This window comes from Diplotaxodon limnothrissa, linkage group LG5 (genome assembly GCF_057381915.1).
Source record: "Diplotaxodon limnothrissa isolate DT_005_m linkage group LG5, D_limnothrissa_male_GT1.1, whole genome shotgun sequence".
NCBI classification, from domain to species: Eukaryota; Metazoa; Chordata; class Actinopteri; order Cichliformes; family Cichlidae; genus Diplotaxodon; species Diplotaxodon limnothrissa.
The window spans coordinates 5,763,301-5,790,086 of NC_140600.1; the positions used below are offsets into that span (position 1 = coordinate 5,763,301).

General features: G+C 40.7%; 1 protein-coding gene across 1 annotated transcript; it reads left to right on the forward strand.

The window, feature by feature from the left end:
- The first annotated feature begins 9,413 nt into the window (after positions 1-9,413).
- Positions 9,414-21,107, forward strand: wnt7aa (wingless-type MMTV integration site family, member 7Aa). Its single transcript, XM_085353708.1, has 4 exons — positions 9,414-9,484; positions 9,723-9,949; positions 13,455-13,726; positions 20,628-21,107. Exons 1-4 carry the CDS (start codon positions 9,414-9,416, stop codon positions 21,105-21,107), a joined length of 1,050 nt encoding a protein of 349 aa, XP_085209834.1.
- The last annotated feature ends 5,679 nt before the right edge of the window (positions 21,108-26,786 follow it).

The window sequence follows — 26,786 nt, forward strand, 5'->3', positions numbered from 1 at the left end:
TCTAATGGACACGTTAAGCTCTTCAGGGTTAAAGGGTCTTTGCGTGTAAAATCATTTGACTGTAGTAGTCAATGCCCTCATTTATGAGGCTATTCATTCTTCAAGCAAACAAGAGTTTAAAAAAGACCCTTATTGTGTTTTCCTAGCTGTCTTTAATCATATTTAATATGGGTATTTCAGTTTACATCATAGTGTAATATGTGCATGTAAGCCCTCTAAACAAAAGCTAGGGCTTTGGACTGATCTAACTGCTCAGGTTCACAGTTTTCTCGTTGGATCTTTATGATGTCGCTGAGCTTGGAGCTCTCTAATATGGTCATCTCAGGCACGTGCTTGCCCCACCCACCTGCTGCAGATGAGGTGAGGTGCTGCACCAAGGCCTGAACAGTGTGTGGGACAGACACAGCTGTCTGGTCTGCCTGCTGTCTGGAAAATTATGAGTGCTGTTTATCTGACTTCTAATTTTTTTTTCTTTTCCCCTGGCTCAAGTCTTTGGGAGGCAGATGTAAGCAGGGTTGGCCTAAATGTAGTTAATGCAATGAGTCTGTGATGATGAAGCAATTTTAAGTATTCATTTCTGAAGGCCAGAACCTCATTCATCATATTTATGGAGCACGCGTTCACAATAGCCATCTCAAATTGCTTTATATTTTAAGATCTAGCCTACAATATGGGAGAGAGCCTCATCGATCAGGAGATCCCCTATGAACAAGAACTTGATGACAGAGGAAAGAAAAACGCCCTTTGAACAGGAAGAGACCTCTGACAGAACCAGTCTCAGAGGGGAAGCCCTCTGCTCTGACTGGGTGTGAGGTTTGGGGAAACTCTGAGTAAGTACACCCTGAGTTAACGAAAACTCTGGGTTTTCGGTTTCACAAAGCGAGTTTAGATTAATTCTGAGTGAGTTACTATGACGACACACTCCGTGAAGCTAACCTGCCCCCTAGCAGGTTTACTTCAACTAACCCTGACGTTCTCCGCCTCTTTGTCAGAAACCTGACTGTAGGAAGTGTCAGACATGGCGTGCTCCTTCCTTGAAGAGCCAGTAGATGTTGAAGCCCAAATTCTCCGCAGAGCTCTCCGCCGGGAGAGAATGATTAGAGCGCGTTTGGACATTTTATCATTTCCTGATGATTTCCTGTGTGAACGTTACCGTTTTTCAGCACAATCTATAATTTATTTGAATAACATCCTCAGGCCTAATATTGCTCATGTGACACATCGCGGACATCCTCTCAGTTCTGTACATATTATTTGTATTGCACTTCGGTTTTTTGCAAACGGGAGCTTTCTGTATAATATTGGTGACGCTGAGCACGTTTCCAAGGCTACCGTCTGTCGGGCAGTCAGGAATGTTACAGTTGCACTGAAACGTCTCCTGTACTCGTTTGTGGTGTTCCCCGGTCATAGACCCACAAGATTTATCAAAGAGGGATGCCACAAAATTGCAGGTATCAGGATGAACGAAACTTAATTCATGATGTGGTGATATTTGAACTACTACTTAAATTTTACATTTATTCTCACGGTTCCCAGGCGTGATTGGCTGTATAGATGGCACTCACATTCCAATCATTGCTCCTTCAGTAAATGAAGGAGACTATGTGAACAGGAAGTCTTTCCACAGCATTAATGTGCAGGTACATAGTTCCCTGTAGCATTTCAAACTAACAAATTATTTCGTTATAGTAATGGATGCTAATTTGTGTTCTCTGCACTGTGAAGATCATATGTGATGCTGCCAACATTATCACAAATGTGGAAGCCAACTGCTCAGCCTCTGTGAGTGGTGGTGGTGGAGGACCCCCACCTGTTTTTCGGGCCTCCGCTTTTTTTTCTGTTGGCTATAACGGGTCACATTTGAGCATACAGAGTAAGCAAATATGTACTTGTAATGTGCTCAGATAATTTCAATAAGTGCTTACAGAGGGGAAATTAATGTAGCCACTAACTGCAATTGATTTACATGGGACAAACAGACCAAGCACTATGGCTCATAATACAATTACACCTTACCTGTTTGGACTATATTTTTATATTTCATTTTTACTTGCTGCCAGGAACGTTTGGGGCCTGTTGGGTTGCACCTGCGCTCACATCACATCACAAAATAAAATGTATGAAATAAAAAATAAAATAAAATATAATAAAATAACGTGTTAAATGGGTGGAAATCCCTCGATCAATGTTTAAATTAACACTCACGCATTGACTCTGTCGGCTTTGTTTTGCCATGCATGCTCCCTTTCTTTTGCAGCTGAGGCTGTTACTTTTTTTCCGCAAAATTTGCATGTTATCGGCATATGCTGCCATCAGAATTTCGGCCTCAAGCGCTGTAAAATACATTGACTGCGCCTTCTTTCCCTCCGTCTCCATGGTGACTCGCTTAATCTGTGCTCCACTAATCAGGGCTTGATGTATCCTCGTGCGCGCGCTTAACTTGGGGTTAAAGCAACTCCGCGTTGACTGAACTAATTGTTATCAGCCTTTCTGAAACCGAATATTCCGAGTTGGACAGTTCGGGGTTACTCAACCCTGAGTATCGTTTTTCACTCTGAGTTTTCTAAACCGGCTTCCTGAAATAGGGCCCTGAAAAGCAAAACCGATACGGAGGTGCCTTAAACCTGGAATGTCTTACATGACCAACAGGAGTCCTGACTTGTTTGGTTGCAAACATTCACTTCAGTCCAGTTTTAATTATATACCACCAGTTCATAACAACAGTCACCTCAACATTCTTTATATTGGAAAGTAACAATATCAGAAAGAAATCCCGACAATCACAAGACCCCTATAAGAGCAAGCACTTGGTGACAGTGGTAAGGAAAAACTCCTTTTCAACAGGAAGAAACCTCCGGCATGAAGAGGACATTGACTTTGCTGATGGGTGTCGATCTTGTCCTACTGTGAGGTTGAGAATATTGAGAAACTCACAGACTCTGCTCATTCATTGGCTAAAGACTTGTGAGCAAACTCTCGCCTACTTGTCGACGTGGAAACTATAAGGCTGGAGCTATAATGGCTTGCTTAGACGCATGCATTCAGTTGTGCATACCTGGAATTAGTCCTTCCCATTTCTCTTTGTTCAAGTCTGTTTGGAGTAGCCTAAAGGACACATGATTAGTCAGTGTGTTGAAATGCAGTGCGTCATGCATGTCACTCAGATAGTTGTGAACACAGAAACTGTAACCTCTGGGGAACTCTGCTGTTAGAGTCGTTGTACTGTAGGGACACACAGTGTCCCTCAGTTTCTTAGTCATATCCATCATCCTGTCCCCTCCCATTCTCCTTGGGTGATGTCATGGTACCGGTATCCAACTTTCGTGTACTGTCGACGTGTCTTTGGGCTGTAAAATGCCTTCCACCTTACAGGCGCTGCCTGTTTGTGATGAGGTTGATCAACACGCACAGTAAAGCAATGCAAGTCATTGGTAAAGATGTTTGTAATCCCAAGCAGTTTCTAAGTATTTTATCATGCGCGTGTTAGACTCGACCCTAAAGAATGCTGAAGGTTTGTTGTTGTTTTTGCAGTTTAAGATACAATGTCCCCAAAACACTGTCATAATATCCACAACCTTCACTTTAATCAGCTGTGCACACACAGTTTGATAGGCTGGCACAGGACATGTGGCTCAGGGTGAAAGAGAAAACAAAGCGCGGTAAAGAACATTTGTAATCTCTCTTTGAAAAATGTAATTAGATTGTGACTAATTTTTCTTACAGTTGTTAGTTAATCTGAACCTGCAATAATGTATAATACCAGCAGTGTTTCACTGTGAGGCAGTATAAACTAAATAAATCCCAGAAGTGTAATAAACTAGGAAAAACAGTTAAAGACAGCAGTGCATTTTCAGCATTAAAAATTTCCTCAGAGGAAAACTGCTCGTCTCCTTTTTTGTCAACACTCACCTCGCTGTTTAACTTTATTGGAATTGTCATCAAAGAAGCTGACTGGGGTCTTGCATTGGGATAACACACTGGCATTTGTATCTACTGATTACCCAGTTCTAACCCAGTACCAGTGTTGGTGAAGCTGCAGTCCTCGCTCTGCAGCAGAGACTCAGAATGTTATTTGCAGAGGTCCACAGAAAGGTTATTGTCACAGGTGTAACATGAACGTTTGCTGTTAGCTTTCTGTGTTAGCTCTTCCACTAACAACTGGTCTGCTGCTGCTGAAGAAAAACAGAAATGAATTAAACAGATCAGCCTGTCGGCGTAGATACCTCATCAACTTTTTGTCTCTCTTTCAAATTTTTAACTCGTGTATCCTCAGCCCTGCATTCAGTGTGAGCTCTGTGTGGTGGCTGGTCAGTTGAAATGTACAGTGCGAGCAAGTTCAGAACTCCTGTCCGTTTACTCACAGAGTACAGGCTCCCCCTGGAATGTTGTGGCAACATCCCATAATGAACAGTTGATTGTTATTATAAACAAGCAGGGACTGAAATTAACCAAATGGTGTGTTGGCACAGCTTGACCTCCACCATGTTAGTTTGCAGTCTCCATCTACATCAGAGGTGGGGAACTCCAGGCCTCGAGGGCCGGTGTCCTGCAGGCTTTAGATGTCCTTGATCTGACACAGCTGATTTAAATGGCTAAATGACCTCCTCCACATCTCTTGAAGTTCTCCAGAGGCCTGTTAATGAACTAATCATGTGATTCAGGTGTGCTGACCCCGGGTGAGATCTAAAACCTGCAGGACACCGGCCCTTGAGGCCTGCAGTTGCCCACCCCTGATCTACATGAAGTGTTCTGGATGGGCTACAGCAGGGGTGGGCAATCTCAGTCCACGAGGGCTGGTGTCCTGCAGGTTTTAGATCTCACCCTGGGTCAGTGATTAGTTCATTAACAGGCCTCTGGAGAACTTCAAGAGATGTGGAGGAGGTCATTTAGCCATTTAAATCAGCTGTGTCGGATCAAGGACACATCTAAAGCCTGCAGGACACCGGCCCTCGTGGACTGAGATTGCCCCCCCTGGGCTACAGTGTGACCTCAGTTTTTGGTCCAGTATAATGATGGAATGGTTCACTCTGTGTGTTTTGTTATCTTTATCAGTCTGTTGGTGACTGTCATTGTTCACAAAACTCTGCATTTTGGAGTCTGTTTGTTGGCTCAGTGGACTTGGTCTGCAGGTGGATGTCCTGCAAGTGTTCACATTGATGCCAATTCAGCACTCAGCTCGAGGGAAGGTACTGAAACATTACCTTCTGTTAAAGGTTACTAAGCTGTGCATTTGAATCCAATCTGAACGTTGTGATGTGGTCACATGTGGCACCATGAACAGGCAGGCAGATGTAGAGCCACCGTCCAGCTGCGCAGGACACTTGCAGTTCAGTGGGCAGATGGTATACTCGGCTTTCTTTCACTGCAGCCTCTGGTGTTTGTCTCCTCACCGTGCTCTCTGTCTCCACAGGCTTCACTGCTTCACATCTCTGGGATCAGTCGGGTCCTTGTTAAAGCCAACAGCATGTGCACAGTGGGATGAGGTAGTAGGTTGTATAGTTTTAGGGTCATACCCACACTGGGAGATAACTATTCAACCTACTGTCTTTCCCAAAGTGCCAAGCAGACATCTCAATGGTCCCTGTGTGGATTCCGGAGGTCTTCTCCCTCAGCGGTGTGTTCGTGGATTCAGATGTTGCTCTGTATTCTGCTGCTCGTCCAGTGTGAGGTAGTAGATTGTGTAGTTTTAGGATAGTGATTTTGCCCTCTTTAGGAGATAACTATACAATCTATTGCCTTCCCTGAAGAGTGGACTCTCTCAAGCTCTCCTTCATCTGTGGAATAATTTTCATAATGTAAGAGTTTTTGTGTTATCGTATTTATGAGGTGTTAACATATATACTCATATTTATATGTTAACACCTCGTATTCCTTATGTTCTTATAACTCTGTTTTTATTCTTGGTTCATTTCTTGTTGCAGACTGCAGTTTGGGTTCTGTCCTGTGTATGTCCTTAATGTATTACAGAGCTGACAAAACTGACTTTAAAAAATGATAATAATGTTGAACAGTGTTGTGTATCTGTATTGTTTGTGACCTGAGCAGCAGAATGATGAACTAGGACTGTATTTCCACACCTATAAAAGGGATCTGTTTTCCGGATACGTTTTTTTTCCTGTTGCTTCTTTTTAATACGCTCTGATATGTTGGACGCTGGACTGTGGATTGATGTATAAATTCGTAACTTTGTTTTGTTTGTGTTTCTTGAGCTTCCCAATAAAATCTGACCCAGTAATTAAAACAAAGTGGAGTGCTGTGCTATGAATGTACATGAAGGAACTAATCTAAAGGTCCTTAAGGTAATATTTAAAAGACAAAAGGGGAAAAAACACTTCACCTGCAGTTTCAGTGACAGGGAGGGCCTAGAGCCTCTCCCACCTACCACAGGGCGAGAGGCCCTACACCTTGGACAGGTCGCCAGTCTGTCGCAGGGCTAACACAGGCAGGCAGCCATTCACACTCACATTGACACCTAAGAGCAATTTAGATTCGCCAGTTAACCTACGCTTCTTTTACACTTTGTGCAAATTCCTGCTGAAGCGTTTCCCCCGTCCTATCTTTTCCCCAGTTTTGCAGTGATGTGCTGACTCCAGCTTCTTTTAATGGAAATCCAAGGATCCCTTTTAGATTTGGGGATAGGGTGCATCTTGGCATCATTATTCCAAAATATTTCTGCTATTTGGAGTTGTGATGATGGAGAATTCTGTGCAAAATGTCCATAATTCTTCAGCTGGGTTAAGATCTGGTGACTTGGAAGCCCAAACAATCTGATTAGAATGACTGTTGTGCTGTTCAAACCATTTACTGAGCACTACTGCCCTAAAAATATAATCACACACACAGCATAACACAGCCACTGGTTCTGTTTACTGTACAGTCAATAAAAAATCTCATCTGGTCAGAGGAGACTTAGTTGGTTGATGCACATTCAGTTTATAGCAAACACATTTCCTTAATGATTAATTATCTGAATAAATAAATATTTGATTTTATCATTTTGCACATTTCAGTTGAATTTTACTCAAAGTTTTCTCTTCAAGTTTCTTGAGGGTGTAGGGTAGTGTTTTGGGTTTTTTCTTTGTTACGTGTTTGTAGTTAGGAAATCTCTGCACACTAACGATGAAGGCAGCATTTCCCACCATTGTGTGTGCTGTTGTTTACTTGGAGGTAGAAGTGCGAAAACAGCTTTTTGTTCAATGTTAGGTTCACATGTGTGCCAGCAGATGGCGCTAGAGCGCTTTGACGGCTCCACACCAGATGTGCTTGTAATGACAGTTTTTAAACAAATAAAACATTTTATGGCTTAAGTTATGTTTCTAGGCTTGTTTTTCCCCCATGACACAGAAACTGCACGACAAGCCAAAGACTTTTTATTTAAATCTTTTTTTTTCCCCAGTTTTGAAGTTTGAATTTCCAACTGAATTTGCTTTTTAACTGTTTCAAAATATTTAGTTTGACGATCAGACTTCAACTCAAATGCTCCATTATTCTCTGGTGGGTAAAATTCTCTGCTTATTTACTAAGTAAAAGCAGCCTCGAAAACACATAATATAAATGCGCTGTTACAAGCATCCAAAATGACAAACGTTCAAATATAAAGTTCCTCGGTACTCAGAAAAGTGTTCTTGATGTTTGAACCTTACTGTGCAGAACGTTACATGCTCACAGTTTAACAATCTCACTTTAACACCTCAGACTCATATTTACATTGTATCCACTATTTATCCGCTTGTGCAATGAAAATAATTGAAGGTTTAACTGATGAACAGATATGTGTGCCATCTAATGAATTTCTGGCTTTGTATGGATTTTTTTCCCCCAAAGAAATCCAGTACTTATAGTACCACAAATTTTAAAACTGGGGGGAAAATAACATCCTAAAACCACTGTTATACTGAGCCTAAGCACTTAATTCAAGTAAATAACTAAAGTAATGAAATTCATTCGGGGGTCCTTGGCTGTGTAGCACTGACTCAAGGGGGACTGACTGCTCTTTAGCAGTCTCTATTAATGACCAATGTTAAAATAATGTTCAGTCAAAATATTTACCTTTCAGCTTTAATGAATTAAAAGTTGCACACGGACCTGAAATACTCATGTAAATACATTTGCCGCAAAACTGTTCATAATGTAATAAAGACACTGACAGCTGACTGACTGAGAATTGGGGTCTAAAAAACGCAAAACCAGCTCAACAAAATGTGAGCAACGACAAAGAACAAAGTGAGAAACTGCAAAAAAAGACACAACGAAAACACAACAGATGAAAAGAAATTCAAACATGCAAAACGGCTACAAAATACAAACATAATTTCATATCGTTTTCAATCATTCATATTCATATTATGATTGTAAGATGATGCCGTTTGACTTCAGATAAAGACGCAAAAAACCCTACAAAATGACTCAAAATGAGCACAAAGACACAAATGACATCACAAGTCTAAAATGACTGTACACATAAAACAACTACAACTAGATACAGCATCTTGGAAAACACACAACATGACTACAAATAGCTCCAAAACAAGACAAACAAACAAACAAACAAACAAAAACCCTAACGTAATAATAATAATAATAATAAAAACACTACTGCCAAGAGACAAAAACCTTTAAAGAGACTCAAAATGTCCACAGTGACACTAAATAACTGCAGGTGCAAAAAAATGACTACCAAGACACACAATCAACTACAAAAACACAAAATGACCGCAAAGACACGCACACATATTACGCACAGCTAAAGATGACAAAGGAATATAAATACTATATATATATATAAGTCTGACAGAGTGAGCCCCGTAATCCGTTCATTTGGGCTGAGGTGTGTGTGTGTGTGTGTGTGTGTGTGTGTGTGTCGGTGGGAGGGGCTTTTATTTTACTGCTAAATAAAAAGTAACGGTGCCCGGCCGGCTGCCAGTCTGCGGTGTCGCGGGTGACCTGTGGTTTAGGATGAGCCGCCGCGTGTGAGTGTAAGGACGTGACGGCTCCGCGTGTTTACCACACGGGTCTGCGGGAGCCGCAGCGTGTACCTGCAGGCTGTGTGAGAGCGTGTGTGAGCGGCTCGGAGGCAGATCTTCCACAGAACACGCCCTAGTAGAAAAGGTAGACACACACACCCACGGCGAGAGAGAGACGCACACAAACACACTCACACTGAGCCTGATCACCGAGGAGCCGAGCTGCCTTACCTGTACACAACAGCCCCAATGCTCCCCTGCAGGCTGCCACCTCCAGCGCACTGTCACCAGATGAGAGCAGGGCGCGTTTACTTCCACACACTCTGGACTTATCGTATATTTACGCGCGGGGCTCTGAACACCTGGAGAGCCTGCGGGACTCAGCAGGAGGAGTAAAGCTGGGTGTTGTTGCAACAGCGGAGCGTTCATCCACCGGCAGGGCTGAGTACCATGAACAGGAATACGCGGCGCTGGATTTTCCATTTTTTCCTGTGCCTCGGGATAGTGTATCTGAAAATCGGGTGAGTGCTCAGGTGTATTTGTTCTGTTGTTCGTGTCTCAGATCAAAAGGGAGATTCTCCAGACACACACACACACCGGGGTCTGCTGGGTGCTGGGGTCTTTTATGGTTTCAGTGTGTACATGTGTTGTTACAGAATCCCACGCACCTGCCCCCCCTGCATCCACTCACACGTGGTGTTCTCAGAAAGAGCCGCAGAAGGGAAACGCCACATTTCTAACCTGTCACCTTCATCGCAGGGGGCTGTCGTCGGTGGTGGCGCTGGGAGCGAGCATCATCTGTAACAAGATCCCCGGCTTGGCCCCGCGTCAGAGGACTATCTGTCAGAGTCGACCCGACGCGATCATAGTGATCGGGGAAGGAGTTCAGATGGGAATCAATGAGTGTCAGTTTCAGTTCAGGCACGGCCGCTGGAACTGCTCAGCCCTGGGGGAGAGGACCGTGTTCGGGAAAGAACTCAGAGTGGGTATGTAGTTGTACACGCTGTACCTCAGTGACGCGCTCAGTTTAGGAGTAGAGGCTGATTCAGGGGGGCGGTTGGCTTTTGTCTTTCAGTGGCATATAAATAGAATAATACTAAATATAATTATAATGCCATCATAACACTACTGAATGTTGTATCTATATCTGAATAATACTCATATTCTAATTTCCTAAAGCACTTCTGTAAAAATAATTGATCTTTGCCTGCTTTAAAGGGTTCCATCTCTCTTGTCACCTGGTTCAGGTGGACTTTTAGTAGAAATAGTTTGTCACTATTATTATTATTAACATCACATTAATGTTAAGATTTTCTGCAGATATTGAAATAAATGTTTGTGTCTCTGAGCCCCACTTTTGTCTTCTCTTTCCCCTCTGTCGATCAAGACAGGTGGCTGCCTCTCGCCCAGAAGTGTCTTTCTGTCAAAAGGGAGTTCTTCCTCCCACCTGTCACCAAGTGCTTCTCACAGGGCGATCAAGTTGGGGTTTTCTCTCTTTCTATTCATCCCCCCCCCCCCCCCAAAAAAAAATGCTGGTGGCAGATGACTCCCCCTCTGTGAGCCTGGTTCTATTGTGAGCCTGGTTCTACTGGAGTTCTTCCTCACAGGGAATTGCTTGAATGTTGAGGTTCTCTCTCTATTATTGTAGAGACTTACCTGAACATTTAAAGTGCCTGGAGGCTGTTGCTGTTGTGAACTTGCACCAGAGATTTTAGCATGATAATTAAACAACAAGTTTACATGTCTGTAAGCTTTGTTCTTTTGTGGTCGGCTTTAGCGCCGGAGGTAGAGCAGGTCATCTGCTGTTTGGAAGGTTGGTGGTTCGATCCCTGGCTCCTCCTGTCTGTGTGTTAAAGTATCCACAAGTTGCTCCTGATGTCTCCATCTGAGTGCGAATGTCATTTATAGAGTGCTCAAGTAGAAAGGCACAATATAAGAACCAGTCCATTTACATAGTGAGAACCCTTTAAAACAGATATGTGAATAAATGTCAACTAATAAAATAATTATTACACAATATTTTCTTTAGCTTGTGTGTTATCTTTAGTACATTTCCAGTATCATTCTAGCAGATACAGGGGAAGTAAGCTGGATACTGATTGTTTTATATTGCTTTTAATTCTCCAAAAACATTTGGAGGAGACATTCCTCCGAGGTACTCGAACTCTGACACTTGGACAGATGTCTGTAAGTTTGAAGCCCAGGCGCACTGCGTCTGCTCTCAGTGGGAAAATAAGCCCCTGATTTGATCCTGTGTGTGGAACAAAGCTGGAGGCGATGCTCGCTCCAGAGACAGCACTGTGGATAAATGAGTTTTTAACAGGCCGGTATTCTGCTGTCCTGTCCTTTAAGTTCAGCCTGTCATCTCAGACGGAGAGCTGAGGGTGTCGTTTTTCATGTTGTGTGTATTATAGCTCACGCTGAGCTGTGGTTGCTGCGTTGTGCATGACATACTGGTTTGAATGAGTGCACCAACCCATTTTCTTTGACCACTTATTTAATGTGATGCATTTGACGGCTGCAAGATACACATACCTACATGCTCTCTTCTTCTTTTTTTATCCACTGTCAGTGCGACTGCCTTCATGTATGTTCATAAAATACACCCCTCTCCCCCACCCACACCTCCCAAAGCTTCAAGTTCAGACAAGTACTTACTTCTAGGTTTACAAATTTACCTCCCGGTTCTGCAGCTTTGGCAAAAGACGCTGTATGTAGAATGATTTTTAGTTCAGTGCTTCAGGGCAGAGCAGCACTCTTTATCATCAGATTAAAGTCAGCGAGTAAAGATGAGTGCAGATCTTTTCAGAAAAGCACAACTGCAAAAGGCTGCTTGGGTCCGGCTCCCCAACACCTTGTCTATGTGAATCTATTGTTTTGTTTCAGTGAGCTGGAATGCTGATAACTGACAGAATACACCAATTTGGGATCATTGTTGGCAGCAATGCAGGAGGGTACAGTAGTTTGGCATTAGATTCAAGCATCCTCCCCACCCACCAAGTTGGCTGCTTGATGTAGAGAGTGAGTACGGGCTTCTCCTTTCTTGGCTGCACGGGCAAGCGATTGGACAGAAGAAAATATCTCTAGATCACAAATGTAAAGCCAGGATGTTGCTTTCTGTGATGTCCCATCTACTTTGAGATGGTCCTAGACTGATAGTGAGAATCAGGACTCATTGTGCATGTGCTCCAGCAAGCTTCAACAGCTGCACAGAAGTGTGTGTGTGTGTGTGTGTGTGTGTGTGTGTGTGTGTGTGTGCGTGCATATAAAGACAAGCTGTGCAATGTCGGAAAAGTCTCTGTGGCAGTTCAATCTCTTAACATCCACTAGCTCATTTGGGACAGGTCCAGGGGGACAAGTATGTGGTTAGGAAAATCAACCAAGTTAAACCTGGAGTAGAGTCAATGACAACGAATGTGCTGGCAAATGTCACTCAGGGCTTCAGTGGAAAGAAAACAAAACAGGAACCCTGAAATGAACATCAGAACGAGGCAGACAAGATCTACTACACAGTTTTATTTACATAAAACAAGTGACTAGGGTTAGGGCGACGAGGATCAGCTTTAAGTTAAACTACATGTTAGGGTGAGGCACTGAAACTGACTTGTTAGAGCTAGAATTAAGCATTAGAACTGCAGAAAGGTATCGCAGAAGGAGAAGTGGTTACAGTTAGACAAGTGTTACAATATGACAGAAGCAAAACCCAGCTCCTGATGAGAGTTGGGTTGTTGGGTTGTTCTGGGACAAAATGTTACCTTTCAAATAAAGTCTCATACATTACATCACTACATATAGTGATTTTCTTTTAAAGGTATCCCATCTGCTTGTCCCATATAGGTCAAAATGCCTCTAAATAATACCCCTAACCTGGGACGGGTCACCTGGCAGAGGTTAAGAAGTTAGTAGTTGAATATGATGACTTTATTGGCCATTTCTGGATGCTTTCCCATGTGCTCAGAAATGATCTCCGCCTTTAATTAAAAAACTACAGCTGAAGAACTTGGATTTATGGAGTGGAAATCCATCCACGTAGGGAGGTTGTGCATGCCTCTCAGATTCCCCTCCGCAGGGTGGATCCTGGAGAGATGGCGGCTGGGACAAGGGCCAAAGCCGATGCCCGAGCTTTTAATCTCTGATCTGCCTCTACTGTTTCATTATGCTCATCTGATCAGTGAATTAGTGTAATTACTCCTGCACTTACAGTAGTATCCCACCTAACCATACTTCATTACACATTCAATACAAGTTGCTTGAAAATACCTTCCTTTATTAAAGGTGTTCACTATTAGAGCTGTTAGAGGTACGCTTCCTGCTGAAGTTTATCTGCTTAAAGAGAGCTTGATTAATGAAGGGGACTTGGCTCGGCTTGTGTATTTCATGATTTGGTTTGAGGCAACTATGAAAGGTATGTAAGGAGGTTTGACAGTGCCTGAAATAGTGAATCCTGTTGTCTGTGATAGTGATTAGAAATGTCTTTCCTCTTTATCGCAGGCAGTAAGGAGGCTGCTTTCACCTACGCTATCATAGCCGCAGGGGTCGCCCATGCAGTCACAGCGGCCTGCACCCAGGGGAGCCTGAGTGGCTGCGGTTGTGACAAGGAGAAACAGGGTTTCTACAACCAGCAGGAGGGCTGGAAGTGGGGTGGCTGTTCTGCGGACATCCACTATGGACTGAGTTTCTCCAAGGTGTTTGTGGATGCGCGGGAGATCAAGCAGAGCGCCAGGACACTCATGAATTTACACAACAATGAAGTGGGACGCAAGGTAGGTTTATACATCGTCACCACCTGACGGCAAGCGTTCTGACAGAGCTTCATGCACGGTTGTAATAAAGCCATGCAAACGGTATATCACAATGTGCAAGACAATGTAGGCAAATCAGAAATGACATACACACCGTCTCACATGCTGTTAATGGGGTACAGCCTGGACATGACAGCAGTCTGCAGGCAATCCGATTTCAAACAGCCCACATTTGCTCCCCTAATACCTCAGGCCAACTGATGTTAAGTTTAAAGTTTGTGTCACTCCCTGCATGGATCTCATGGGGGTTCAGCTTTTAAGCGAAGCAACCTGAGATCAGTGTTGACAGCAGCACTGAAACCTGATTCAGCAGCATGGCTTGATTGTAATGTAACTACTAACAGTTGTAATGTGGATTGCTCACACTATAACTGATATCAGATCCAGCACTCTTTACAACCAACACATGTAATTAGGCAAACGCTTCCATATCCGCACCTACAGGCAGTTCAGAGTTTGTAGTTCTTTGTTAAAAAGACAAAAATCTGAAAATGCTAACATGGTGTTGTAGTGTGTACAGAGAAAATGTAACTTTGCCAATTAAACAAGAAGAATAGCAAGAAGAAACAACAATGTGGGCTTTATTAGGGAAACTGTAAATGAGACTTTTTTGACTTTTTTCTCTGATTAAACTGGAGAAAAAAAATCAGAGAAAGTATCTGAAAGTGATGAAACTCAAACAACAGTTGCACACAGAGTGGTGGATGAGGTAAATGTTAGAATTTGTTATACCCACAGCAGCGAGAGCAGCAAGTTTTAGTTGTTTGAGTATACTTGAGTCAAAGATAGCACCCACTCAGTTTAATAATGATTGCTCAACAAGGCACATACCTGTCTTCTTTTTGCATGTTCTACATTCTTCATGTGTCTTTTCCAATATAATGTCTATGGAGAAAATGCTGTTTTGCCCACATTTTGAGTTCTATTACCTTCATTTGTGTTACCTGCAAGCGGCGCACAGAGGTCTCCCAAAACTGTGAAAGCAGTTTGACATCTGCTTAAAACTGAAATCTGTTGTTATCTATTGTGTTTTTAACACTGTGTCCAAAACACCAGAATGTTCTCATGGAAACAAGGGTTTTAATGATTATTTCTTTAATCTTTATTGGTTTTCTGTCGTAAGCTTCAGTGAGCTCTACAAACACATTCATCTTAGAAATAGAATTAACGGTTTGGCATTAAAAATGGTGAACCTCATCCCCTTATTTACCCATACAGTACTTTCCTTCCATGCATACACAAATTTATCTGTCACACACATCTGCATCGAGGGTTATTTCTATCTTGGACACTTTAACATGCAAAGTGGAGGATAACAACACAACATTTCAATGAATGGACAACCTGCCCCACTGTAAAATATAGTACTGGTTCCTACTGTTTAGTCTTTGTTAAAATCTTAATGGCTCATATCAACATGAAGGTAAAAAACGGTTGTTTTTTTTACATAGAAATTTCATTATCAGGAGCCACTGAGGGCATCGTGTGGTCATTGCAAAACTAGTGCAAATATCATTTTGAGAACACGAACTCATGAAGTAATAGTGTTTTCAAAGAAACAAATTAGGGTAAACCCAAGACGACCATATTATTATTATTATTATTATTATTATTGTTAATTTATTTCAAACATGTAAACAATATACAGGTACATTTAGTAAAGAAAATAAGAGAGAGAGAAAAAAATACTATACAAAAGTCAATACATTTCAACATAGCTACCGTCCTGATTCATTTACATGTTGAAAGGGAGTGGGAAGAATTACACACTTATTTAATCCCACCCCTTTGCCAGAAGTTAGCAGTTAATATTTTGTCATCTTTCTTACTGATATAATCTGTAATAAAACAGTGAACAGATTTCTGATATAAAATCACATCATGAAATTTTTTAAATAGAGACATTCACTTAATTTCAATATTTTCCCTTTCTTTATAGTTCGAGAAGATCATATTTTTTAACTCTTTTTGAACTGTTTTATGTTTGGACGTTGCTTTAATTCCGTATTCAAACTGTTCCACAGTTTCACTCCATGCACAGAAACACAAAAGCTTTTTCTTGTAGTACGTACCTTCCCTGTTTTGAAGTTACAAAAACCCCTTAAATTGTAACTTCCTTCTTTCAAAAAAACATACTCTGAATATTACCTGGCAGTTCTTTAGTTTTTGCTTTGAATAGAATTTGTGCTGTTTGGAATTTCACTAGTTCGGCAATTTTCAATATTTCAGACTGCAAAATTGTGAGTTTGTATGTTCCTATAACCTGCTCTGTGGATGATTCGAACTGCTTTTTTGATATGGAAGAGCATTACCCCGATGCTGATATCATTAGCAGCAGACAGCAGTAAGGAGCCAGACGACCGACTGATCAATAGAAAAGACTGTCCTCAAAACTGAACCACAAGAAAACAGTCCATTGAAAAAGCACTGGAAGGCATCAAAGGCACATCCTGCTCCTACTATTAAAGTGGACATGAAAGTCTGCATGCTTTAACCTTAATTTACACCACGGAGTCCAACTCTAAAAACAATGTCACAGATTTAACACTGTCCATGAAGCTAGATTTAAAAATTTTTATGGTGTTTAGAGCATGTGTAGTGCCATCTTGTCAAGTACGGACAATTCAATTCAATTTTCAATATTTATACAGTGCAAATAACAACGACAGTCACTTCAAGGTGCTTTATATTGTAAGGTAGACCCTACAATAATCCATACAGAGAAAACCCAACAATCATATGACCCCCTATGAGCAAGCACTTTGGCGACAGTGGGAAGGAAAAACCCCCTTTAACAGGAAGAAACCTCCAGCAGAACCAGGCTCAGGGAGGGGCGGGGTCATCTGCTGCGACCGGTTAGGGAGAGAGAAGGAAGACAGGATAAAAGACATGCTGTGGAAGAGAGACAGAGATTAACAACAAGTATCTAGAAAACAAGAAATTGCTGTCAGTAGGTTGGTTGGTTACTACTAATACTGCTACACCAGTTTATGTTAGCTAACTAGTGACAGAAACAATTATTAATTGGAAAGTAAGTAAGTAAGCTTCTTCACTGTTGGCTAGCTGCACTGAAATGGGAGAATCCTGCTGGGCTTTGTTGAACACTTTATAGATCAGGGTCTTTGATTATTTCTTGTTGGGCCAGACAAATATAGAAAACCATTACATCATGTCAGACCTGAAATCTGATTTTAAAAAAGAGAACTTGTAAGCTTAATATTTCCATTTTTATCAAATGCCACTGAAGAATCCTTACCTTTAAACATAAGCTTCGTTTCTTCCTCCATCTCTGAGTGAAGTTATCTTGCACTGTATTCTTTTCCTTGGAAATAAAGCAGCCATACTTTTAGCTAGCAGATGCACTGTGGGACAACCTGCACACAACATTTTGTGTGTTCGTTGAGGTGATGGAAACATTGTATTTGATGTTAATGTTTCTCCTTTTATGCTCACACCTATTCAGTAGCACTTGCTAGACGCTATACCATGAATTGTGTTCATCTGCATCAAAAGCACTGTTCTATAGCACCATAAATGATGAACAAATTAGGGCAGTGCCTGCTGAGTGCCTGTTTAAATTAAACTTATACTTAAAATTGTCTCCAGTACAGCGCTTATGAAGTAAATTAGTAAATAATAGTTATAGAGTAAGATAAATGTTTTTGTTTAAGGCTGTGAGCATGATTATTTCAATTTAATTCAATTTTACTGTATTGATTACACATTCAGATGACCTCCTATGACACTGCACTTGGAGACAGCGGGAAAGAAAAACTCCTTTCAACACAAAGAAACCTCCTGTAGAACCAGGCTAAGGGAGGCGAGCCTTCTGGTGTGTTGGGGGAGAAGATAGGACAAAAGACACACTGTGGAAGAGAGCCAGATAACTAATGATTAAACACAATAGTTGCGTAGAAGCACATTGAGAGTGTTTATACAGCTAAGCAACAGCAACTAAGGGGTGATTCAGGGTCTAGCCCTAACTATAAGCTTTATTCAAAAGGAACGTTTTAGCCTAATCTTAAAAGTAGAGGGGGTGCCTGTCTCCAAAATGCAAATTGGGAGCTGGTTTCACAGAAGGGCCTGAAAGCTGGAGGCTCTGCCTCCCACTCTATTTAGGAAAACTCTAGAAACCACAATTAAACCAGCGATCTGAAGCAAGGAGCTCTATTGATAGAATAGGTAGTGCCAGATTATTCAAGACCTTTCTTTTGAGGAAGGCGATTTTAAATTCAGTTTTGCTAGTGAACAGATCCTAATATTGGAGAAATATCAGTGTCAGTATTCTCACTACAGCATGCTGTAAGCAGTCCTAAATATTTGTTTGTTGCACAATGGAGGACATAGTCTGGTCAAAAATGACTCAGAGATTCCTCACAGTGTTACTGGAGCCCAGGGTAATGCCATCAGAATATGTCTCTGTTTAGACAATATGTTTCTGAGATTTTTAATGCAAAGCACAATAACTTCCGTTTATATTTAGATGCAAGAAATCAGAGGTCATCCAGGTCTTTATGCTTTTAAGACATGTCTGTAGTTTAACTAGATGGGTAGATAAAGCTGGGCATCATCTGCATAACAATGAAAAAGTAGCTATGCTGTTCTAATAACACTGCCTAAGGGAAGCATGTATAATGTAAACTGAATGAGTCCTAGCACAGAACCCTGTGGAACTCCATAATTAAGTTAATGTATGAAGAAGACTCCACATTTATATGAAGAAATTGTAGTCTATTAGACATTATTCAAACCACTGCATCACAGTACTTTTGATACCTATGTTTATGCTCTAATCTCTCTAATACAATATTGTGGTCAGTGTTATTGAAGGCTGACACGTCAACCATAGAAATGAGTGGATATTAGTATACTATTAACTAAGACAGCTGTTTAAAGTGATGACTTTTTACGTAGTGGTTTAATTAAAGCCTGCACTACATAGTCCATTAAGACAGATAAAGACTGAAGCATTAATAAATGGTAGAGCTTCTTTGAACAGTAGTAATGGGATCTAATAGACAGGTTGATGGTTTGGCGGATGTAATTATTCTGTTGAAAATTTGGGCATTTCAAGTCTTTGGAGACTGATTGACCTTTGAAGAATTTCAAGGAACATTAGTTCAACGCTGGCCTTACTATTCAGCCTGAGAGGTTGCTGCTTGCTCTGGTATCTCAACTGTTGAATAGCCTGCATTAATTTTTTATATAAATGCTGATGGTTCAGCCAGAATAAATCCTACTGAATTTTGTTATGCCCTGACTATGTCCACACATGGATGGTCATTGAAATTTTGTCAAGATAAAATATATGCTCCTTTATTTAATCTCTAACTTTTCTGAAACCGGTAATACGAACTCCAAGATGTTTAGGAAATATTTGCATTTTCAACAAGCTAAGGTTTTATAATGACCACAACATTGTGCAAATGCATCATTATGGAGGATGCTCTTGAGATTTCTCTAGTGTAGTTGATTTTAGACCTGTGGTTGGACACACAGGCAAATTAAAAATGTATCAGGACCTATTTAGCTTCAAACTTTTTTTTTTCTTGCAGTTTAATGGCATTTTGGTACTAGAATAGTATTAAAAGCTAATAGATGAAGAGATATGAAGAAAGTTAATTGTAGTCAAACAAAAATAAAAAGGAAATCCTGCTCAGTCTTTTATGCAGTTCAACTGAATCAAATATTCGTTTCTGTTCAATGACATGCATCAGATCATGTAACTGACCATGAGATGAGATTATTTTAGGATGTGTATAGAGTTGATGAAAACCTAATTTCTATGTATTAAAGACAGAAATAGCAGTTCCTGCAGACCCTTACCTTACATGCATCAAATGAAAAATCTAAGCAAATCTTTGTCAAAATTTCTCTGTGTGCACAGCTTTACTTTAGAGGAATGCATCTAAAATGTTGTTTGCAGAAGGCTGTGCGAAGTCTCTCGGGATGAGGCTTCATATTTTAGGCCTGACATCAGTCACAATGTGATACAGTGCGTGGATCTCTTAATATACACTTACTAAACTGATACCTCTGTAATTATTGTAGGAAAGCTTTCATGTTTAATTGGAGATAATGTCAGTCTGTGTGACTTGAGTGCCAACCTTCCAATTTCTTGAGAAGAATAAACAAGAGTGTAAAAGGTGCCACAGGAGGCTTACGGGGCTTCTGTTAGACAAACAATGGCATCTTCACTGGGATTTCACTTCACTGAACTCCATGAATTAAATGTTTGCCGGGTCTCGGGGGCATGACCACACTAAGCTGTATGCATCCAAGGCTTTTGACAATTACCCCACGAGACTCCAGAAAGTCTGAGGCCACATCAGAGTAGAATAATTAAAAAGCAGGGTGAGGCTTCTCTAATGCATGCAAGGGTTCCCACTCAGTGAGGAGGAAGAAGGGTAAGTTGATGTCATTCAGCCAGAAGCACAGACAGAGTCCCCTGGCTGTAGTAACAAATACACTGAAAGGTTCCACTCCTAAACTGTAATTCAATTCATTTCAACGACTACGGATACTCAAGATTGTCTTTTGAAGCTCATCCTGACTCGTAAAAATGGCACATGTATTGCTGGTAGCTATAGACTGACATACTGTAGCAGCTCTGAGATCCCTGGAATGCTTGTATTCATTTGGAATGCTAGAAAATGTTTGTCTCAACCTGTTGAAGCGTTAGACTCCCCCGCCCCACCGACTCATTATGGAAATACAGCAACAAACAGTCTACCGAAATTGTATAAGATGACAAAAATTATGCACACTTCTTTTATCAGGAGGCATGCATTAGTTATAAAATAACAATTTTTCAATGGCTTAAGTTTGAAAAGATTGCTTCATCTGAGCTTTTCCTCTATAGGTCCTGGAGAAGAGCATGCACCTAGAGTGCAAGTGTCATGGGGTTTCTGGATCCTGCACCACGAAGACATGTTGGACGACACTCCCCAAATTCCGTCAGCTGGGATACATGCTCAAAGACAAGTACAACCACGCTGTTCACGTGGAGCCTGTGCGCGCCAGGCGGAACAAGCGCCCCGCCTTCCTGAAGATCAAGAAACCACACTCCTACCGCAAGCCCAAGGACATGGAGCTAGTCTACATCGAGAGGTCTCCCAACTACTGCGAGGCTGACCCTCTGACCGGAAGCATGGGGACGCAGGGCCGTCTGTGTAACAAAACAGCTCAGCAGCCCAACAGCTGTGACCTGATGTGCTGTGGTCGGGGATACAACACACATCAGTACTCGCGTGTTTGGCAGTGCAACTGCAAGTTCCTGTGGTGCTGCTATGTCAAGTGCAACACGTGCAGTGAGAGGACAGAAGTGTATACCTGTAAATAGATATGTTTACTGGACATTCCTTTGTGTTGTTCGTGGGTTTCAGTATCTGTGGAGAGACTGCCTTGCTGCCCTTGTGTTACAGCAATCACAGCTTTTTCATTCAACTTTGTCGATTATAATGATGCCAATGGACATCTGCCACGACACTGGACTTGAGCTATCAGCTTCACAAATGTTCTTTTTGTGTTTTAAATTGATTGACATTTTGTGCTGCATGCTTAACGTTTTCACAGGCCGTACTGGTCTACTGGCATGACTCACCTTAAACAGTAGGCCTAACAGGTTTTTATTTTATTTTATTTTTCTTTTGTTAATCGACTAATAATTTATTTGATGAGAAAACTACTGATCATTTCGAAGATTCACTGCAACTAAATCTAGTAAAGGTTTGGTGGTGTAGATTCCGGTTTTTAGAAAAGAAAAAAGAAACGGGCACTTAAGGTTTTTCTTTGTTACTTTTTTTTGAAGACTTAAACACTGGATATAAAAACTCAAACAGTCTGAACTAACCAATAGTGAATATTTGGGAAACTACAGCAGAACATTAAACTACTGATTATGGGTCAAGTATGATAGTATTGTTTTCTACTTGTTCTCTGTCCCATTTCCTCTTCACTTTGCTGCTAGTTGTCTGGAAAGGTGTGGTCGAGCAGCCACATTTGTAGTTAACCCCAGGAGCAAATGCAAGCTTCCAGATCTAAATCCCCATGTTGCTGGTTAATAGAAAATATTTTGTAAGAGTTTATTTTTATATAAATATTTCTTTATTTATTTCCCATCTTTGTTTAAGATGTGTTTTCCCTTTATGTTAGTAACTGTGTGTGTTACTGATTTCAGGAAATGACCCACTACAATTTAAATATAAGTCCTGCACACTTGCTAACACGTTTATTTAGTCACAACATTTTGGTCTGACTGACCTTCAGGAGGTACATTGTATGTCTGTATATTCACACACACACGCACACGCGCACACACACACACACACACACACACACACACACACACACACACACACACACACACACACACACACACACACACACGTGTGTGTGTATTCATATCCTTGCGGGGACATCTCATTGACGTAATGCTTTCCCTGACCACTTACCCTAACCATGAAAAATGAATGCCTAACCCTAACCTTTACCCTAAACCTAACCATACTGTAACCCTGACACTAAAACCACATTTTGAGTCTTCAATCCTCTGGGGATGGGCATTTTGGTCCCCAAGTATACAAGTAAAGTAAACTTCCGACTTTTGGTCCCCACAAAGACATCTAAACAGGTACACACACACACTGCTGTGAAAAAGTATTTGTCCACTTTCAGATTTTGTTTCGGGTCAGCTAACAAATTGTAATCTTAGACAAAGAAAAATTATGATTTGATTTATTATAGGTAAAAAAAAATCTGACTCTGTGTGAAAAGTCAGTGTTAATGATTTAACAATAAGAAAGAGACTGGGCAAGGCACGTCTCAGATTTGCCAAAAATGCCCTGATGATCTCCAAGACTTGGGTTAGGGTAGGGAAAATATCCTGTGGAATATTACTCTGTTTGAGCTCTGTTACTTTTTGTGTAAAAATAAATGTAGCATCATACCAGCAGACAGACAGGGTGGTGGTAGTGTGATGGTCTGGAACAGTGTGAATTCTGCTCTCTACCAGAAAATCCTGAAGGATAATGTCCGGCCATCAGTCCATGCCCTGAACTGCAAGCACATTTGAGTTATGAAGCAGGACAATGACAAAGAGTGGGCCAAAATTCCTCCCCAGTAATGCGAAAGACTCATTGGCAGTTATCGCAAATGCTTGATTGCAGTTCTTACAGCCAAGGGTGGCACAACCAGTTATTAGGTTTAGGGGGCAATTACCTTGTCACACAAGGCAAGGTAGGTTTAGATAACCTTTTCTTTCCCTCAATAAATTAAAACACAACTTAAAAATTGTTTGTCTAATATTGTTTAATGTATGAAACATTTAAATGTGACAAATATGCAGAAAACTAAGAAGTCAAGAAAGAGGCAAATACTTTTTTCACCCCACTGCATATAATAATCACTTAATGGATGACACTTCCCATGTGTATATGCCATTATTCAGATAAAAAACCATTAGTCTGACATGTTTCAAAGCTAATCATAACACATATACAACTACTCTCCTCTACAGAAACATCCGCACAGATGGAAATGGTACAATGGCTAATCGTTGTTGAATGAGTTATCTTTAAATTGTTGTGGCAATTTTCCCTCGATGCACCTGTTAACCATTCAAATGTACAGAGGTTTTTTGAACTATGAAATCATTCACTGAAACACTGTTTTAAAGATGTGCCTTTATCCTTGTTAGCACAATATAATTCTTTTACACTGAAATGTGTGTTCAGGAAAATGCTAATATTACCTTCAGGATAGGTGTTCCATGAATGTTTCTTTTGTCTGTATTATTAAAAAAAATACCATTACAGTTTCATCTTATCTGAACTTTACAAGCTTCTTTATTCCTTAATTAAGCAGGCCTAGATAAGGGTCGCTGATTCCCTGGCTGGTCGTTAGGGGAAAATGCGTACACTGCAACCAGTTGTGAATGGATGCTAGAGGTTGCTGGCAGTCACTAAGGCGAACGTGATCAAAAAGACGTATACAGTGTTGCACTGAAAGCCTCCTCACCATTGCTTTGGTCGCTAGCAGGTTGCTATGGTCACTAGTAGTCACATGGAAGACTAAGTTGTCTTCAAACACTCATCATTTACTCTAGAAAAAGTGTGACACAGACCTCCAATGGAGACTATTCACCTTAAAAGTAAAAAGTTCTCGACGTTTTTGTATTAGCATAACCTTTTCCACTTCTAGTTTTAGCTATACCTTCTCAATTGTTTAAAGTTTTGTAAGTGCTTGCAGACAAATCATGCAAACTATGGGAGACCATGGCAGTCTACTAGTGACCAAAGCAATCACAAGGAAGTTTTTGGTGCAGCACTTTCTTTGCAACCAATTTCACATGGTGATATCAAGCAACCTCGGGCAACCATTCACCACTCAGTTGGTTACTTAGACTTTTTCCACTTGCAGCTAGAAGTTGTCAGGGGGTTACTGGCCCCAAGACCTGTGTGACTGATGCCTTAGTTACCTAGCTAGGTAGCTTGTTTAGCTAACCCTTTAGCTAAATAAATCAAACACAGATTTTGTTAGCATGCAACATCAATCAACTATGAAATGCCTGTGGCACAGATTCTAGTTTTGTGTTATCGTTCAGCTTCATTATAAGTTATATTATAAATTCCTATTCATTTTCTCCATTGAAGTTTCAGAAACTCCGTGTAAAATCCGTTTTGAACGTATCCAGCCAACTATCAGGTGAATCATGACCATAAAAAGAATTTTGATCTGCATCAAAAAGAAAAAGAAAAACAAAAAGGTCAAAGGTAAAAAACCTTTTCAAAGTAAAGAAATTACAACTACTGCCAGTCCCAAATTCCACAGCTTCTAGCCTTCCTAAATCAGCCTTCTTGAATTTAATTTTTTTAGCTACTATAGTGTTGCAGAACAATATTTTATACTAATAAGTTTTAAATATTTATAGTTTGTGATGTGTGTAGAGTAAGTGCAGTCTATGTACTGTGCTACACTCATGGCTGTACACGGTTTCTGAACCAGATTGCAACAAGTTTAAACATCTATGGTAATAGTAACTCCACCAATCAGAGACATTGAGTTTAGAATATACGATTATAGATAAAATGGTTCTTTTCCAAAGCATCGCCAATAAAACAAGTCTTTGTTAAAACAAGGCTTCTGCGTATACGATTGTTTCACAATGTCACAGCTTGTATTAAGTTTACTTTGGATGGTAACAACATAATTACAACACGCAACCATAATCAATTTTTACTTGAGGAAAATCACTCTTGAGCTCAATATGTCATACTCCCATCTTTTTATGAGAAACTACATTTCACTTGCAAAACAATTTAAAATAAAATTTGGCTTCTGGAAATTGTGTAATTAGATTTGTTCAAGTTTCATCACATGAGATTTGATTCAGTTACAAAAATCGCATGTTATTAAAATGATCTGTATCAGAGTTCATGGGTGACTTCATGTAAAACCGTGCTTCTCAGCTCTTGTCATGGTTTATTTGGGTAAATTAATGTCTCAGAATTATCAGCAGGAATTCATTTTATGTTTAATGCACATATTTCAAGCTTTGCGGTTACTGTGAGGATAGTTTGGAGCAAAGTGGGTGTTACTGACAGCCGTGGTGCCGTGCAGAGGGTGTCACAGCAGCGTTGTTCCTCAGTGAGCAGTGGGAGTGTGGAGCTGCTGGCTGATAGATCACTCTGACATCTGCTTCATTCAGCCCTCAACAACGTTGCTACAACAACCAAACCGTGCCCCACAAAAATGTTCCTCCTCTCATCGAGAGGCCAGGCTGCCATTAACAAAATGGTAACCATGAAAATCCCAGATAAAATCTGCATGCTGTTTATTTTCTGGAAATGGCAAAAGGGGAAGAAAGTGGGGAGGGGGCTTTACAATTGGCAAGAGGATGATGTCAAGAAGGATTTCAATCTGAGCAACAGAAAAGATCTTAACTCCATGAATAATTGGCACAAAACATTCCTCAGCTAAACATTGCCTCAATAGTGTGACGCTTTCAAAAGGCAGCTGGCCAAACAGCCTTGGTTAGAGTAACACAGAGGCTCTGTCACTAAGAGCTCAACAACACTGTCCAAGTGTCTCACACAGCACAGCCTTGTTCAAATTTCAGTTTTGATAATAATATGACTTCCATCTAATTCTGTGAACATACAGCAGACACAAAAGAGGAGTTGAGGAACTGAAACCTAAGTATAGTTATTGTGTTTGCATCTGTGAAGGAGTTTGACTATTCCTCCCTTTCCTTCAGATTTTATGTGTATCCCTTAAATATTTGTTTCCACTTCTGTTAATGCCACTTATACTTTGTCTCAGGACATGGTACGTCTTAAATGAGGAACTGTGCTAACTATTGTGGTAACGTGTAGTATCCTGACCAACTAGCAAGAAGCCAGTAACTACACTTTTATTGTCACTCTACTATAAATAGCACCAAGCCAAAACGGGCAAACTATAAAAGGTTTGATCTTCAAATCACAGGGAATATGGACCATTTAGAGTTTCCAACACCACACATTCTGTAATATCCACGTCAACATGACAATTTCTCATCATTTCTCTCATCTAGATGCCCATGCTGAATGTGCTGCATAAAAGTTTTACTGGTTTGAGGTGTCAACTAATGAGAAAAATGTTAAATATGAGGACTTATTAACTTCTATAACTAGAAAATTTGCTTAAAGGCTCAGCAGACTGCATTGTTTGCGTGTGGCTGTATGGTATGTTAGGTAAGTTTTCTGTGAAAAAAAATCACAGAAAAATCTACAACTTCAAAAACATGAACTTGTTTTTAAGGTCAGCTGTTGCAATGCCAGCTTTTCTAGCACAGCACAGCTTTTGGGTGTTGAGATGATTTTACTCTTTACTATGTGGCAAATGAACAAATTCAGCTCTAAATGGAAGATAAAGAGCTACTACTGGAAGTTTTGAGCCGTATCGTGCTTGAATTGAAGATTCCCACAAAGCATTTTACAATCACCTCCTCAACAGACTATTGAAAGCTACTTGTTATTAC

What these genes read in the sequence shown, in the direction of transcription:
- wnt7aa (XM_085353708.1), top strand. Translation starts at nt 9,414, where the DNA reads ATGAACAGGAATACGCGGCGCTGGATTTTCCATTTTTTCCTGTGCCTC. An exon ending in ATAGTGTATCTGAAAATCGG is followed by an intron (nt 9,485 to 9,722) that starts GTGAGTGCTCAG and finishes CCTTCATCGCAG; the next exon opens with GGGGCTGTCGTCGGTGGTGG. An exon ending in ACAATGAAGTGGGACGCAAG is followed by an intron (nt 13,727 to 20,627) that starts GTAGGTTTATAC and finishes TTTCCTCTATAG; the next exon opens with GTCCTGGAGAAGAGCATGCA.